Source organism: Oryctolagus cuniculus, chromosome 4, assembly GCF_051225735.1.
Source record: "Oryctolagus cuniculus isolate XC-2025 breed Fujian yellow rabbit chromosome 4, ASM5122573v1, whole genome shotgun sequence".
NCBI lineage: Eukaryota > Metazoa > Chordata > Mammalia > Lagomorpha > Leporidae > Oryctolagus > Oryctolagus cuniculus.
The window spans coordinates 48,236,674-48,252,421 of record NC_142870.1 but is presented as its reverse complement, the minus strand read 5'-3'; the positions used below and the strand labels follow the sequence as shown (position 1 = coordinate 48,252,421).

General features: G+C 37.6%; 1 protein-coding gene across 1 annotated transcript in view; it reads left to right on the top strand.

The window, feature by feature from the left end:
* The window catches only part of PROS1 (protein S), an 85,087-nt gene that overhangs the window by 16,206 nt on the left and 53,133 nt on the right, over positions 1-15,748 (top strand). Inside the window, exon 2 of the mRNA XM_002716756.6 lies at positions 15,501-15,658. Within this exon, the coding sequence (XP_002716802.3) occupies positions 15,501-15,658 (158 nt within the window). The remainder of the gene's footprint in view (positions 1-15,500; positions 15,659-15,748) is intronic.

Below are 15,748 nucleotides of genomic sequence, written 5' to 3'. Positions count from 1 at the left end.
CAACCGGGTCTAGAACCCGGTGTGCCGGCGCCGCAAGGTGGAGGATTAGCCTATTGAGCCACGGCGCCGGCTGGAAATCTGCTTTTAAAAGTAGATTTTAAGTTTCCTCATTTTTGCCAATGTTGTTCTTTTTCAATGCAATAGTCCTGAAAAAGATAAAACTTTGAAGGGAATGTGGGGATTTGGGTGTCTTATCTTGAAGTGAAACTTGGCCAAAATACTTAAGAAAACCTTGTGACTGGAGGTTCTGGATCACAAAGTGAAATTCAGCCACAAATATTATTGTTACCATGTGTTTGTCTTCTGTCTGGTGAGGCTTGTAGGAGTTCTGGCAACATCCCAACCTCCTTTTATACATATGCTTATTAGTCATTTTATTTTTAATGAAATGCCTATTGATGCTTTTATTCCATTATTCTGATAGGGATTTTTAATTCTTATTGATTTGTAGGTTCTCTGGATATGTTAAAAGTATTAAACCTCTTTCGTATTAGTTGCATCTTTTCTGTGGTTTATACCTTGAGTTTTCCTGGTAGTAATTGTGTTTTAAGATAAACAGATCTTTTTTCCTCTGCTCCCAGATTTGTTTTCCTTCCTTCCTTCCTTCCTTCCTTCCTTCCTTCCTTCCTTCCTTCCTTCCTTCCTTCCTTTCTCTCTCTCTCTCTCTCTCTCTCTCTCTTTCTTTCTTTCTTTCTTTCTTTCTTTCTTTCTTTCTTTCTTTCTTTCTTTCTTTCTTTTTGTTTATTTGACAGGTAAAGTTTTAGACATTGAGAGAGACAGGGGGAAAGGTCTTCTTTCCATTGGTTCACTCCCCAAATGGCTGCTCTGGCTGCCGCTGCACCTATCCAAAACTAGGAGCCAGGTGCTTCTCCCTGGTCTCCCATGTGGGTGCAGGGCCCAAGGACTTGAGCCATCCTCCACTGCCCTCCCAGGCCACAGCAGAGAGCTGGACTGGAAGAGGAACAACCGCAACTAGAACCCAGTGCCCATATGGGATGCCGGTGCTGCAGGCGGAGAATTAACGAAGTGAGCCACGGCACCTGCCCCCCAGATTTGTTTTCATAATTTTTCTGTTTGATGTGAACTTTAGGGTGATGCAAATAGAATGAATCTCCAACTCCATTGATATATGCATGTAGTAAAACCCTGCTGTATTTACTAAGTGGGATAAAAAATATTCAATTTGTAAAAATGAATTGTATTTGATTACCTGTTCATAAAAATGTGAAGACTGAACCTATGTAGCTAGCTGGCCAGGTGTGGGGTTCTAGATATGAGATCTAGATTATGTCCTGGTCCCTGCTACAGCATAACACTCTCTAGTGTGGTTATTGGCTCAGATCAATGTTGATGAGAAAGATCGATGGTCCTGGCATCATTGGGATTCTAAAGATAGCAGCCATCTGAGAGTCTCCTGCTTACGGGGTACTTGTTTTTCCAGAAAAATTTAGACACTACAGTTTTTGAGAATCCTGGAGCCTTATGAACACATGTTCTATACATCTGTTGCTCTGCTACTATGCCACACTGGCAAAGTTTTTATTTATCTCACTTTATAGTTCATTTTGAATATCTGAAAGAGTGTAATAGCCAATGACTACCAATACTTGCGTAAATCATAGCATGAATGAAAAGGATAAGAGGAATATGCAGAACAAATGACCCCAAAGGGAAAAGTTAATTGAAGACACATAAAATTACTTTAAAAAATTTGTAAAAATATCCTCCATATATTTGAGAGGATCTGGCATGTGTAAAATAAAATTAAGCTGCTATGAAAAAGGAAAATTGAAGACATAAAATATAATTTTCAAATTTAAAGTTATTTTCATTTCTCTCAACATTTTTTTGTTTATTCTTCCAAGCAGACTTTAAAGATAAAATTGTACAATATTCAGTAGACTTTTGAGTGAAATTAAAGTGGGAGGCATTTTAAAGAGTTGGATTTTTCTATCTAGGATCATGATCTGAGACACTATATAAGAATTTTTATATGTCTAATAGTAACATTTTATGGCTTTTGTCATATGGATCTTTTTCATTAATTTAAAATTATTAAGGTAAACAAATTTCATATTTACAGATTTAGGAACATAGTAATACTTCCCATCCCACCCTCCCTCCCACCCATGCTCCTCCTTCCTCTCTTATTCCATCTTTCAATTTTTGCAGTGATCTACTTTCAGTTTATTTTATACTCATAAGATTACCCTACACTAAGTTAAAAGTTCAACAAATACTATAAAAAAAAAACAAAAACCACTGTTCCTCAACAGTAGAGACAAGGATTGTAAACACTCATTGAATCTCAAAGTGTCAATTTCACTCCTATACATTACTTTTCTGGAACCCTGTTAGTTACCACAGACCAGGGAAAATATATGGCATTTGTCTTTTAGGGACAGGCTTATTTCACTAAGTATAATGGTTTCCAGTTGTATCCATTTTATTGCAAAAGACAGAATCTCTTTCTTTCCTACAGCTGAAGAGTATTCCATATCATATGTATATCACACTTTCTTTAACCAGTCATCAGTTGATGGAAATCTGGGTTGATGCTGTATCTTAGCTATTGTTAATTGAGCTGAAGTAAACATGGGGGTACAGATAACTCTTTCATATGCTGATTTCATTTTGCTTGGGTAATTCCCATGAGTGGGATTTGAGTCATATGGTAGATCTATTTTCAGCTATCTGAGGTATCTCATACTGTCTTCCACACTGGCTGTATTGGTTTACATTTCCACCAATAGTAGATTAGAGTACCATTTCTCCAAATCCTTGCCAGCATTTATTGTTTGTTGATTTCCATATGAGAGTTGTTCTAACTGGGGTGAGGTAAAACCTCATTATGGTTTTAATTCACATTTCCCTGATTTGAGAGGATCTGGCATCCATAAAACAAAATTAGACTGCTATGATAAAGGAAAATTGAAGACATAAAATATAATTTTCAAATTTAAAGTTGTTTACATTTCTCTAAACATTTTTTGTTTATTCTTCCAAGCAGACTTTAAAGATAACATAAAATTGTCTAGTGATGTCTAGTGATCCTGAGCATTTTTTTCATGTGTTTATTGGCCATTTGAATTTCCTCCTTTAAAAATGCTTGTTGAAATCCTTTGCCCATTTCTTAACTGGATTGTTAGTTTTGTTGTTGTTGAGTTTATTGTGCTCTTTATAGATTCTGGAGATTAATCCTATATGAGTTGTATAGTTTGCAATTATTTTTTTCCATTCTGTCAGCAGCCTCTTTACTTTATTGTGTGTTTCCTTTACAGCCAGAAGCTTCTCAGCTTGATGTAATCTAATTTGTCTATTTTGGCTTTGATTTATTGTGCTTCTGGGGTCTTTTCCAAGAAATCTTTACCTATGCCAATGTCTTACAGAATTTTCCCAGTCTTCTCCTCTAGTAATTGATGGCATTAGGTCATAGGTTTAGGCCCTTGATCCATTTTGAGTTGATTTTCGTATAAGGTGTAAGGTAGGGATATTGTTTCATACTTCTGCATGTGCAGATTCAAATTTCCCACTAACATTTGTTGAAATGACTGTCCTTTCCCTAGGGAGTGATTTTAGCTCCTTTGTCAAAGATTAGTTGGTTGTATATGCGTGGATTGATTTCTGTAATTTCTATTCAGTTCCATTGGTCTATATGTCTATATATGTGCCAGCACCAGGCTATTATGATTTTAACTGCCCTGTAGTATGCCCTGAAATCTGGTATTGTGATGCCTCTGGCTTTGTTTTTGTTGTTTAAGACTGCTTTAGTTATTCAGGGTCTCATGTGTTTCCATATGTATTTTAGCATTGTTTTTTTCTAGATCTGAGAAGAATGTCATTGGCATTTTAATTGGGACCACACTGAATTGGTAAATTGCTTTTGGTAGTGTGGACATTTTGATGATATTATTTCTTCCAATCTGTGAACATGGAAAATTTTTCCATTTTTTTTGTGTCTTCATCCTTTTCTTTAAAGTTTTGTGATTTTCATCATACAGATCTTCACCTCCTTAGTTAAATTTATTCCAAAGTAAAAAAAAAAAAACTTTTTTGTAGCTATAGTGAAAGGGATTGATCTTAGAAATTTGTTCTCAGCCATGGCATTGTCTGGGTATACAGAGGGTATTTTTTTTGTGTGTGTTAATTTTATACCCTGCCACTTTACCAAGCTGTCTATGTGTTCCAATAGTCTCTTCATGGAGTCTTTTGGTTCATCTCTATATAGAAGCATGTCATCTGCAAACAGGGATAATTTGACCTCCTTCTTACCAATTGGTATACCTTTGATTTCTTTTTCTCGCCTAATGGCTCTGAATAAAACTTCCAGGACCATATTAATAGCAGTGTTGAAAGTGGATAGCCTTGTCTGGTTCCAGATATTAGTGTAAATACTTCCAGTTTTCCCCCATTCAATAAGGTGATGGCTCTGGGTCTGTCATAAATTGCCTTGATTGTGTTGAAGAATGTTCCCTTTATACCCAATCTGTTTAAGGCTTTTATCTTGAAACGATGGTGTATTTTATCAAATGCTTTCTCTGCATCAATTGAGATAATCATATGGCTTTTATTCTTCAATTTGTTAATGTGATATATCACATTTATTGAATCATCCCTGCATACTAGGGATAAATCCCATATGTTCTGGGTGATTGGTGTTTCTGATGTGTTTTTGGATTTTATTCGCTAGTATTTTGTTAAAGATTTTTGCATCTATGTTTTTCAGTGATATTGGTCTATAGTTCTCTTTGTTGTATCTGTTTCTGTTTTTGGAATTAAGGTGATGCTGGCCTCATAGAAGGAGTTTGGAAGGATTCCCTCCTTTTCAATTGTTTTGAATAGCTTGAGAAGGATTGGGATTAGTTCTTCTTTAAAAGTCTGGTAGAATTCAGCTGTGAAGCCATCTAGTTCTGTGTTTTTCTTTGTTGGGAGGTTCTTTATTACTGTTTCAATCTCCTTCTTGGTTATTGGTCCCTTTAGGTTTTCAATATCTTCAGGACTCCATTTTGTAGATTGTATGTGTTCAGGATTCTGTTTCTTCTAGATTTTCTAATTTTTGGAATACAGCTCTTTATAGTAATTACTGATGTTTCCTTTATTTTTGTAATATCTGTTGCTATATCTCCTTTTTCATCTCTGATTTTATTAATGTTAGTCTTCTCCCTCTTTTTGTGGTTAGTTGAACCAATTGTGTATCAATTTTGCTTATTTTTTCAAAATATGTTCTCTCCACTGGAATTTTGTAATTTTTTCAATTTTCTTTATCTCCTCCCTAATTTTAATTATTTCATTCCTCCTAATAATTCCTAATAGCTGTTTGTAGTATCTCTTGATGATTTGTTTTGTTTCTGTGGTATCTGTTGTTATATCTCCTTTTTCATCTCTTATTTTCTTAATTTTGGTCTTCTCCTCTTTGTTGGGTAGTTAGACCAATGGTGTATCAATTTTGCATTTTTTCAAAAAATAAGCTCTTCATTTCACTGATCTTTTATATTTTTGTTTATATTTTGCTTATATCTTCTAACATTAATTATTTATTTCCTGCTACTTATTTTGCTTTTTGTTGTTTTTCTAGGTCCTTGAGTGCATTGATAGCTCATATTTATTTGGTTCCTTCCCAATTTTTTTGATGTTGGTACCAATTACTAAAAACTTACTCTTATTTTATTGTATCCCCTAAGTTGTGATATGTTGTATTGTCACCTTCATTTGTTTCCAGGAATTTTTTGATTTCACTTTTGACCTTCTTTTATGACTCACTGTTCATTCAGGAACATGTTGTTCAGGCGCCGTGTGTTTGCATATTTTCTAGAGATTCTTGAGTTGTTGATTTCCAGTTTCATCCCATTGTGGTCAGAAAACATGCATGGTATGATACCAATTTTTTGGAATTTGCTTACAATTGCTTTATGGCCTAGCATATAGTCTATCCTAAAGAAAGTTCCATGCACTGATGAAAGAATGTATATTCTTCAACTGTGGGATGAAATGTTCTATAAATATCAGTTAGGTCTATTTGGTCAATAGAGTAAATTAGCTCCACTGTTTCTTTGTTTTTGTTTTGTTTTGTTTTGTTTTGTTTTGTTTTTTGCCAGGCAGAGTTAGACAGTGAGAGTTAGACAGTGAGAGAGAGAGAGACAGAGAGAAAGGTCTTCCTTTTTTCGTTGGTTCACTCCCCAGATGGCTGCTATGGTCGGCGCACTGGGCCGATCCAAAGCCAGGAGCCAGGTGCTTCCTCCTGGTCTCCCATGCAGGTGCAGGGCCCAAGTACTTGGGCCATCCTCCACTGCCCTCCCAGGCCACAGCAGAGAGCTGGACTGGAAGAGGAGCAACCGCAACAAAATCCGGCGCCCCAACTGGGACTAGAACCCAGGGTGTCAGTGCCGCAGGTGGAGGCTTAGCCAAGTGAGCTGCGGCGCCGGCTCTTTGTTTATTTTCTTTCTAGTTGATCTACCCATTGATGAAAGAGGGGTGTTGAAGTCCCTTATTACTATTGTATTGGAGTTTATGTTGCCCTTTAGAATAGTTAACATTTGTCTTAAATAACTAGGCACCTAGCATTGGGTGCATATACACTTATTATAGTCACTTCTGCCTGTAGAATTTATCCTTGAATCATTACATAATGCACTTCTTGTCTCTTTTGACAGTTTTTTGTTAAAGTCTATTGTTTGTCATATTAGGATGGCTACACTTGCTCATTTCTGTTTTCTTTAGCATGGAATATCTTTATCCATCCTTTGACTTTCAGTCTGTGTGTCTCTTTGTTGCTGAGGTATGATTCATATAGGCAGCAAATAGATGTCTTATTTTTTAATCCATTTGCCAGTTTGTATTTTTTAATTGGAGAATGCAAGAATGTAAATGGCCACTACAGCCGGCGCACTGTGCTGATCTGAAGCCAGGAGCCAGGTGCTTCCTCCTAGTCTCCCATGCAGGTGCAGGGCCCAAGGACCTGGGCCATCCTCCACTGCCTTCCCGGACCACAGCAGAGAGCTGGACTGGAAGAGGAGCAACCGGGACAGAATCCGGCACCCCAACTGGGACTAGAATCAGGGGTGCGGGAGCCGCAGGTGGAGGATTAGCCAAGTGAGCCATGGTGCTGGCCTGGGCCATCTTCTACTGCTTTCCCAGGCCATAGCAGAGAGCTGGACCAGAAGGGGAGCAGCCGGGTCTCCAACCAGTGCCCATATGAGGTTCCAGCACCTCAGGCCAGGGCATTAACCCTCTGTGCCACAGCCCTGGCCCCATAAGTTATTTTATTCCATTGTTTCAGGCTGTTTCTAATAGCCTGAAGTATTCTAACTTAAACATTTTTAAAAATATTCTCACATAAACACTTTAAATAATAAATAATATCCTAAGAGTCAAAAAGGAACTCATTGTGATCTGGGTTCTTTCTAAGTCTATAAGCACACTTCAGGCTTGCTTATTTCTGAGATCTAAGGGATCTGCCAAGAGTGGAATATTGCAGAATTAGGCCAGTGCTTTCACTGTTGCCTTTTAAAATGTCCAAGAACCCTTTGCCTGTTGATTTTCTAAACATCGATACAGACACGGGCCAGTGATCTAATAATATTGATGCCATCCTAACAAAATAGGTCACATGGAACAACAGCAAAACATTTCCTGTGCGGTAGCCTCTGGTCCATGACGTCAAAATCAAATGTTTTGGTGTTTTAATGGATATGAGATAAAGAAGACAAGGGAAGCTGACTGTGTGAATTTGTTCTTGCGTGTTATGAAACAGACCTGCTTTAGCTTCAAGAAGTACAGCTAGTTAGCCGCATAGTAGTCCAGAGAAGAAAAAAAATGTGTTATGAAATTTTCCTTCTTCATGTCTGAACTCTGAATCCCTTCAAATGAAGTATTTTCCCTGTATCATTTACCAAGAGCAAATAAATCAAAGAAATAGCCAATGTAATGTTTTCTGAATAATAATTTGCCTGTTCCATCTTTTGGGTAAAAATGTTGTTTACGAGCGAATAACCAGTACCTACTGCTTTCTCTTTCTAAGGCTGAGTCAAAGTTTTAATCATGTGCAGACAGTAGCAAAGTGATTTACTTGTATTTATTTGTTTTTCTAGAATAGGGAGTGTTAATTAAAGTTATAATTAAACCTCAAGTAAGGAGAGGTCAATTTCACTCTGTGGTGGCTAAACAGTTCAGGCATTGTTTTCCTCCTGGTTCACTGATCTGTTCCAGGATAGGGGTCAGTGGTCACTTAAAAGAAATGCTACCCGTGGCTTTCTTAGTTTGAAATAAATGCCAATCCTCTCTCCTCTAATCCAAATCTATTAGCATTCACTTTTATGCATGCAGTATGTAAATCACACATTATTTCTTCTTTTTCTTTTCTGGATTTAAATCCATATCCATATCTATCTCTTATGATTTTCGACTCTTAAATTATTTTTCGTCAGCCTATTTATTGTTGGGTCCCCTGACTTGCTCAGCAGCATGATGCTTAAAATGAAACAAAATGCAAAATTTGGAGAAAAGCAAGTGTAGTAACCCTCCTTTAAAAAAAAAAAACCACTTTTATATTATTTGACAGGTAGAGTTATAGGCAGTGAGAGAGAGAGAGAGAGACAGAGAGAAAAGTCTTCCTTCCACTGGTTCACTCCCCAAATGGCCGCCATGGCTGGCGCTGTGCCTATCCGAAGCCAGGAGCCAGGTGCTTCCTCCTGGTCTCCCATGCGGGTGCAGGGCCCAAGCACTTGGGCCATCCTCCACTGCCTTCCCGGGCCACAGCAGAGAGCTGCACTGGAAGAGGAGCAACTGGGACTAGAACCGGGTGCCCAGGTGGCATGCCAGCACCGCAGATAGAGGATTAACCAAGTGAGCCACGGCTCTGGCCCCTAAAAACAAACTTTATAAAACATTGAAAAGCATAACATATATATGTGTGTGTGTGTGTGTGTGTGTAACATTTCATTCTGAAAGCTAGCACAAGATTTTCTGAAAATTACTGATAATTGTGTGGACTGATGAACGCTTTTTTGAAAACTTGTTTGAAAACTGACATTTAACCTACAGGTAAAAATGCCCTTGTCCCACCCTGGCATCCCTGGGTTTGATTCGTGCCTCCGGCTCCTGACTCTAGTTTGCAGTACAGATCCCGGAGGCAGTGGTGATGGTTCACATAATTGAGCAGCTGCCATTCCACCAAGTTTCCGCTTTGGCCAGTCTCTGCTTTTGCAGCTGTTTGGAGAGTGAACCACCAGATGAGAACCCAACCCTATTTCCCATCACTCTGTGCTTCAAATAAATTAATCAGTTAATTAAAAATGACCTATCCTTGTGTTTTTCTTAATTCCTGCAGCCTTCAGAGGATTTAATTACTCCATCCACCTGACAGTTGGAAATCATTTGTAGTAGAAATCATTATGAAAAAAAATTGAAATATTTTAATGTTAATTACATTTGATTGTTTTAAACATGCCTAATCATTCGTTTCCTATCATTAATAACTAAAGGTTTTTTTCTGTATTGTGTGTAATTCTGTTTTTCTCCAGCTTTGTTTAGGGGAAATATCCAGGTGAGGCAGGATTATGTCTCAGAATATTATCTGGTTGTTCTCTCTATTTGTATGGTTAAAGCCATTTTCCCTACCGTGTCAAACACTGAAGCACAAACAAAGATAAAAACACTCTGCCAGCCCAAATGCTAGCCAAAGATTGTTTTCTCAGACACATTCTTCCCGAGGCAGTTTTCATTCTTGGGATGCCAGATAGAAAGGGCAAGGAGAAGCAGAAGGCAAAACCAAAGCAGAGATAACTGGAGGGAGAAATACAGAAGACAAGAGGGAAAGTGCAAGAGCTTCAGCAGCCGAGCTGTCCTAACACTTGAACCCTCTCTCACCTGACCCCTGTCCCATATCTGCCTGCTCAGATTTGGCAAACCAGCAGACTTGTGGCCTGCCCTCCCTGAACAGACAGGAGCCATACAGGACAATTAAGTGGGTAAGGGGACTTGAGCAAAGAAATCGCTCTTCACCAAGTTGAAACTGAATTGAGCAGTGAGAAATCTGTCTGTAAACAGTGGCCATGCCAACTCCACATACCTTATTATGGGTACTTTTATGAAAACAATAACAATAAATTACTTTTTGTATATAAGACAATTGGATTTATACTCATAAACAACAATTCTACCCCTGATATGAAGGGCACAAGTAAAACCTCTAGATGATTTCAGGAAGATTTCAACTAATGTTTGAACAGTGCTTATGTTATCACATTTAGGGGTAATTTTCCACCTGCTATAGTCACTGTTTTGATGAAGGGATGACTCAGATAAGTTTAAAAAATCAATCAAACTCAGTCATACTTATCTGGAAAGACATAGCACAACATTATAATCTAATGTTTTGAACCTGAATGTAACACTTTCCAAGCAACATAGTTGGGTTTTAACAAGGACTTTTTTGAAATACTTCTTAAACCAAAGAAATGAAACAAATGATTAGGAATAGTGTAGTCATAAATACAAAAAGAGAACAGGTTGTGAACTTGGGAAAATTGAGTCAGCTTCAGCCTACTCATGTATGAGATGAAAAATTGTGGTCCGCTTAGCACTGTTGCGACTAGGATTAGAAGGAGATAATGCAAACATGCCTTTATGTGCTTATGTTTCATGATCATTATTCTGATAAATAATGAAACTTTTTAGACATTCCTACAGACCAATTGGCTGGATAATTTTTGGCTGAAGGACTTTGAACTTGCTAGTAAAATCACTCTAACCACATAAAAGGGTAATTGTTAGTGGAAAATGGAATTAAAAGATGTATATTTTGATGCAAAAACATTTTGATATTATGCATAGTTTCTTCAGTATATGCATTTTCAGGAACATTTTAATGACTGCTAATATGAGTGTATTTCAAATTTGCACCAAAATAGACATCTTTTGTTTTTAAAGGTTTGTTTGTTTGTTTGAAAGGCAGAGAGTTACAGAGTGACAGAGGTGTAGAAAGAGAGAGAAAGATCTGTTCACTGGCTCACTCCTCAAATGGCTGCAACGGCTCAAGCTGGGCCGATCCGAAGCCAGGAGCCAGGAGCTTCTTCCGGGTCCCTCATAAGAGTGCAGGGGCCCAAGCACTTGGGTCATCTTCTACTGCTTTCTCAGGCCATAGCAGAGGTAGATCAGAAGTAGAGCAGCTGGGACTCGAACATATGGGATGCTGGCACTGCAGGTGATGATTTTACCCACTATGCCAAAGCACTGGCCCCTTAATTCTTTTTTCTACTAACTTTTTGAAATACTTTTGTACTTGGCTCATCCTGCAGTTTAGGAGACTCCTTTGAAAACACACTGTGGCTGGCGCTGTAGCACAGTGGGTAAAGCCCCTGCTTGCAGTGCCGGCATCCCATATGGGTACCGGTTCGAGTCCCAGCCGTTCCACTTCCCATCCAGCTTTCTGCTATGGCCTGGGAAAAGCAGTGAAAAATGGCACGTGCTTTCTTTTTGAAAAAAGTTAAGTATATAACATGTCAGTGTCAGACTACACTTGTCTCTAAATATCTGTGTGAGATTGGTTCCAGGACCTTTCACAGATACTGAAATCTCAAACCCCTTGTACAAAATGGTATAATATTTGTGTATAAAGTAAACACATCCTCTCATATACTTTACATCATGACTAGATTTCCAATACCTATTACAATGTAAATGCTATGTAAATAGTTGTTATACTGTATTGTTTCAAGAATAAGGACAAGAAAAATCTGCACATATACACACACCCTGCCCCCGTAAGCTCAACTCCACAGTACAACTCAGAGCAAACAACATTAAAAAAAAAATTTCCATCTGAAGTTGGTTGAATCCATGGATGTGGAATGTGAGTGTGGAATCCTCAGATACGATAGGCCAGCTGTACACAGAAGGAAGAGCACTAGACTAAGAGAATGAGTATACAGTCCCCGACTTACGATGATTTGACTAACAGTGTTTTGACTTTACAGTGGTGTAAAAGGCATATGCATTCAAAAATGTACTTTGAACTTTGAATAGGGGGTAAGATACTCTTGTAGGTGGCTGAGCTGCGGCAGCTCCCAGTTGCCTGCCCTGTCAGGAAAATAACTCACACTACAGTGTCCGGTGTTCCAAAGCTGGAATGTTTGCTAGGTTAGGGGTGTTAGCTGTTTTTTCAGCTTCACAATAGGCATCCATATTTGAATTTCATTTGCATAACTTGTTAGCCCTGTGACTTTGGGCTTTCAGCTTCAATCTCTCAAACAGGAAAATGGGGATAATTCTTTCCTGTGGTTTATTTCTTTGTTTATATACAGATCAAGTTAGAGTCTGGAGTTGTAGCATAGCAGGTTAAGCCTCAGTCTGCAGCACTGGTGTAGCATCAATCTCCCTGCTAATGTGCCCAGGAAAGAAATGGAAGATGGTCCAAGTCCCTGGGCCCATGCCACCCATGTGGGAGACCCAGAAGAAGCTCTTGGCTCCTGGCTTCTGCCTGGCCTACCTCTGGTTGCTGTGGCCATTTTGGAAGTGAACCAGCAGGTTGAAGATCTCTCCCTCTGTCTAAGCTTCTCATTCTCTGTAACTCTTTCAAATAAATAAATAAATGTTTTGAAAAAATTTAAGTGTAATAATACATGCTTTGAAAACTATTAAGTAGCATGTCAATTTAAAACATCATTGGGATGGACCTAGATGAAATAAAACAGATATACAAATTTGGTACAGCATATTTGGACAATTAGTTTTATTATTTGTTAGCAATTGTCCTTTAGATCAGAGGTATATTTTTTTTCTTTTTGATAATTCTCTTATAAGTAGAGGCAATAAAACTTCCTGTTTTCTGGGAAGCCTCAAATAATAGTGGGTGATTTGCAGATCTGAATGTTAATGCCTATGACCTACTACTAGTTTTTGTTGTTTATTAACTTTATAATTTAGGGCAAATACATTGCATGCTCTTTACCTTAGTTTCATCATCTCTAAAATAACAAAGTTTATTCTGTTTCCTTTAAAACACACCTTGGTTCTCCTTAAGTGGTTGAAAACATCCCCTTTCACAGACATGAATGTAGGATGTGTTGTTACACTTGGTCTATGTTTTATATTGGTGGTCCCTGCAGAGAAAGCGATCTGAAAAATCAATATTCGGCTGTTTGTTCCAGAAAGTATTTTATACGGAAGAAATAGCAAGGAGTGAATGTTTATGGAGGTTTTGTTTTCCTAAGTGAATTTGACCTTTGTTTTGTTATTGAATCAGTGCATTCATAATTCATTGAAAGTTTTATTGATTTTCCCAGAAAGATTCACACATTTGCTTTGTAGTTCAGAAGGCCCAAGTCTTTGCTGTATTTATTACAGAGTACAAACTACTTCAAATAAACGAGCTAATTGCCCTGTAAGACTTTTTTGTTGTTGAGAGAGCTGTCATTTATCAGTCAGTAATACAATTGGCAGGTAGCATACCCATGGCGTCCATGTGTTATATATATATACCTACAGCCTTGGTTCTATCCTTATTTTAAAGTGCAGTGATAAAAACAATAAAACATAGTGTTATCAATGCAACCCCAAATTCTATGTTGGGAAATGAAGTAATACTACTTCACTTTTGAAATTTTTCAATTTTTCATTAATACCTATGGTGAGAATTTTTAAAGATTTATGTATTTGAAAGGCAGAGTGAAATGGAAGACAATATAAACACACACATACACACACATTGTGGGAGAGAAAGAGAATGAGAGATTTCGTCTTCTATCCTCTTTCATCTTCCACCCCCATCTGGTTCACTGCACAAATGGCCACAGCAGCCAATTAAGCCTGGCTGAAGCAAGAAGCCAAGAATTCCATTCAGGTATCCTACATGGGTGGTAGGGGCCCAAGTATGTCTGCTGTCTTCTACTGCCTTCCCAGGCTCCTTAGGAGGAATCTGTATCAGAAACAGATCAGCCAGGACTTGAACCAGTACTCTGTAAGAGATGCAGATGGCAGCTTACCCCACTGTGCCACCACACTGGCCCCAAGGTGACAATTGATTAATTAGTCCTTTTGCTTTTATTTGTTATTATTTACCAGGTAAGGAAATCAGGAATAGAAAAGAAAGCAAACCATATTACTTTCTTATCTTCTTAATGGAAGAACTGTTTTTATTAAAGTAAGGCATAAAAAACTACTCATAGATTTTTATTTGTGCTTTTTAAAATTTCTCATTTAAAAAATTACGTCCTATTCATCTAGTAAAATAATAAAACCAAAATTTCAGGTTTTCCATTCTTTTCTTCAAATATAGTTGCTGTTAGCATTTAGAGCATGTTTCAAAGTCTTCTGTATGTAAGTGTCCCAATGATATTTACACATCTACAGCTTTAGCTGATAAAAATATAGGATTATGCTATGGGTGTGGCTTTCTATAACTTGCATTTTTAAATTGTTTCTGAAAGTTCTCTGTATAAGAGTATCCTCCTTTTTTTAAAAAAAGAATAATTATTAATTTATTTGTGAGATAGACAGAATTCCCACTGGCTGGTTCACTTCCCAAATGCCTGTGATGGCTGGGCCTGGGCCAGGCCTAAGCTTGGAGCTGGAAACTCAGTCCAGGTCTCCCACATGGGTGGCAGGGACCCAGCTATTCAAGCTATCACCTTCTGCATCACAGGGTACATAAGCAAGAAGCTGGAATCAGAAGCAGAGCTGGCTCATGAACTCAGGCACACTGGTAAGGAATGCAGTTGTCCCAACTCTCATTTTAACTGCTAGGCCAAATGCCCACCCCGATCATCCTTCTTTTTTAACAATAGCACATTATTCCACAGTTCAGAAATATTAGAACTTATTTTTTCTTTCTCATTCTGAAAGATATGTAGAATGTTTCTAATTTGTTGATTTTATGAGCAGTTTTCCTTTATATTTCATTTGTATTGTTTAAATTATTTTGTATATAGTCTTGCACATTAACATATTGGTTGGCTTATTGTTGTTCTTGCTTTTAATTTGCAAAAGTGACTTACAAATTCTAGATGTAATTTATCCCATGCGATGAGTTTTTTTTCCCTTCAAGGCTCTTACCTGGTATTGAACTTTGTTATTTTGTTGGTCATTTGTTTGAAATTTTTAATGTAAATTTACAAATTTTTCTTTGCCTTCCATATTTTGTGCTTTGCATCTGGTTTCCCTTTTTCCATGTAGTCTCGTTTTCCTGTTGGTATGTGTAATCCAATGTTTTAGTTTATCAAGTACATTGCAAATAGCTGATTTTACAAAGCCCTATATTTCTTTAACTCCACAGAGATGCCAAAAGTTTTCCATTCAGATTGTGAAAATGTATTACTGTTACTTTAAAGGTAGTGTGAATATGACTTCTGCCATAGTTGTTTACTGTGATGTCTCTTCCACTGTAACAGGCAAACTTTCAATGTGTGGACAGAAAAAAAATGTTTAATTCTAATTGTTTAATAAAATAAATGTTAGGTAGAGGAATCAAACATTTTTTATTCATATCAATTTATTTTTTTCTTCAGTTTTAACGAAGCAACATGCTTCACAGGTCCTGGTAAGGAAACGTCGTGCAAATTCTATGCTTGAAGAAACCAAAAAGGGTAATCTTGAAAGAGAATGCATTGAAGAATTGTGCAACAAAGAAGAAGCTAGGGAGGTCTTTGAAAATGACCCTGAAACGGTAAGAATTTATAACAACTCTCAAGTACAAACACTTAGGCACATAATTACAGACTGAATATTTCCAGTTTGTGTTCCATTTTAAAGTTAA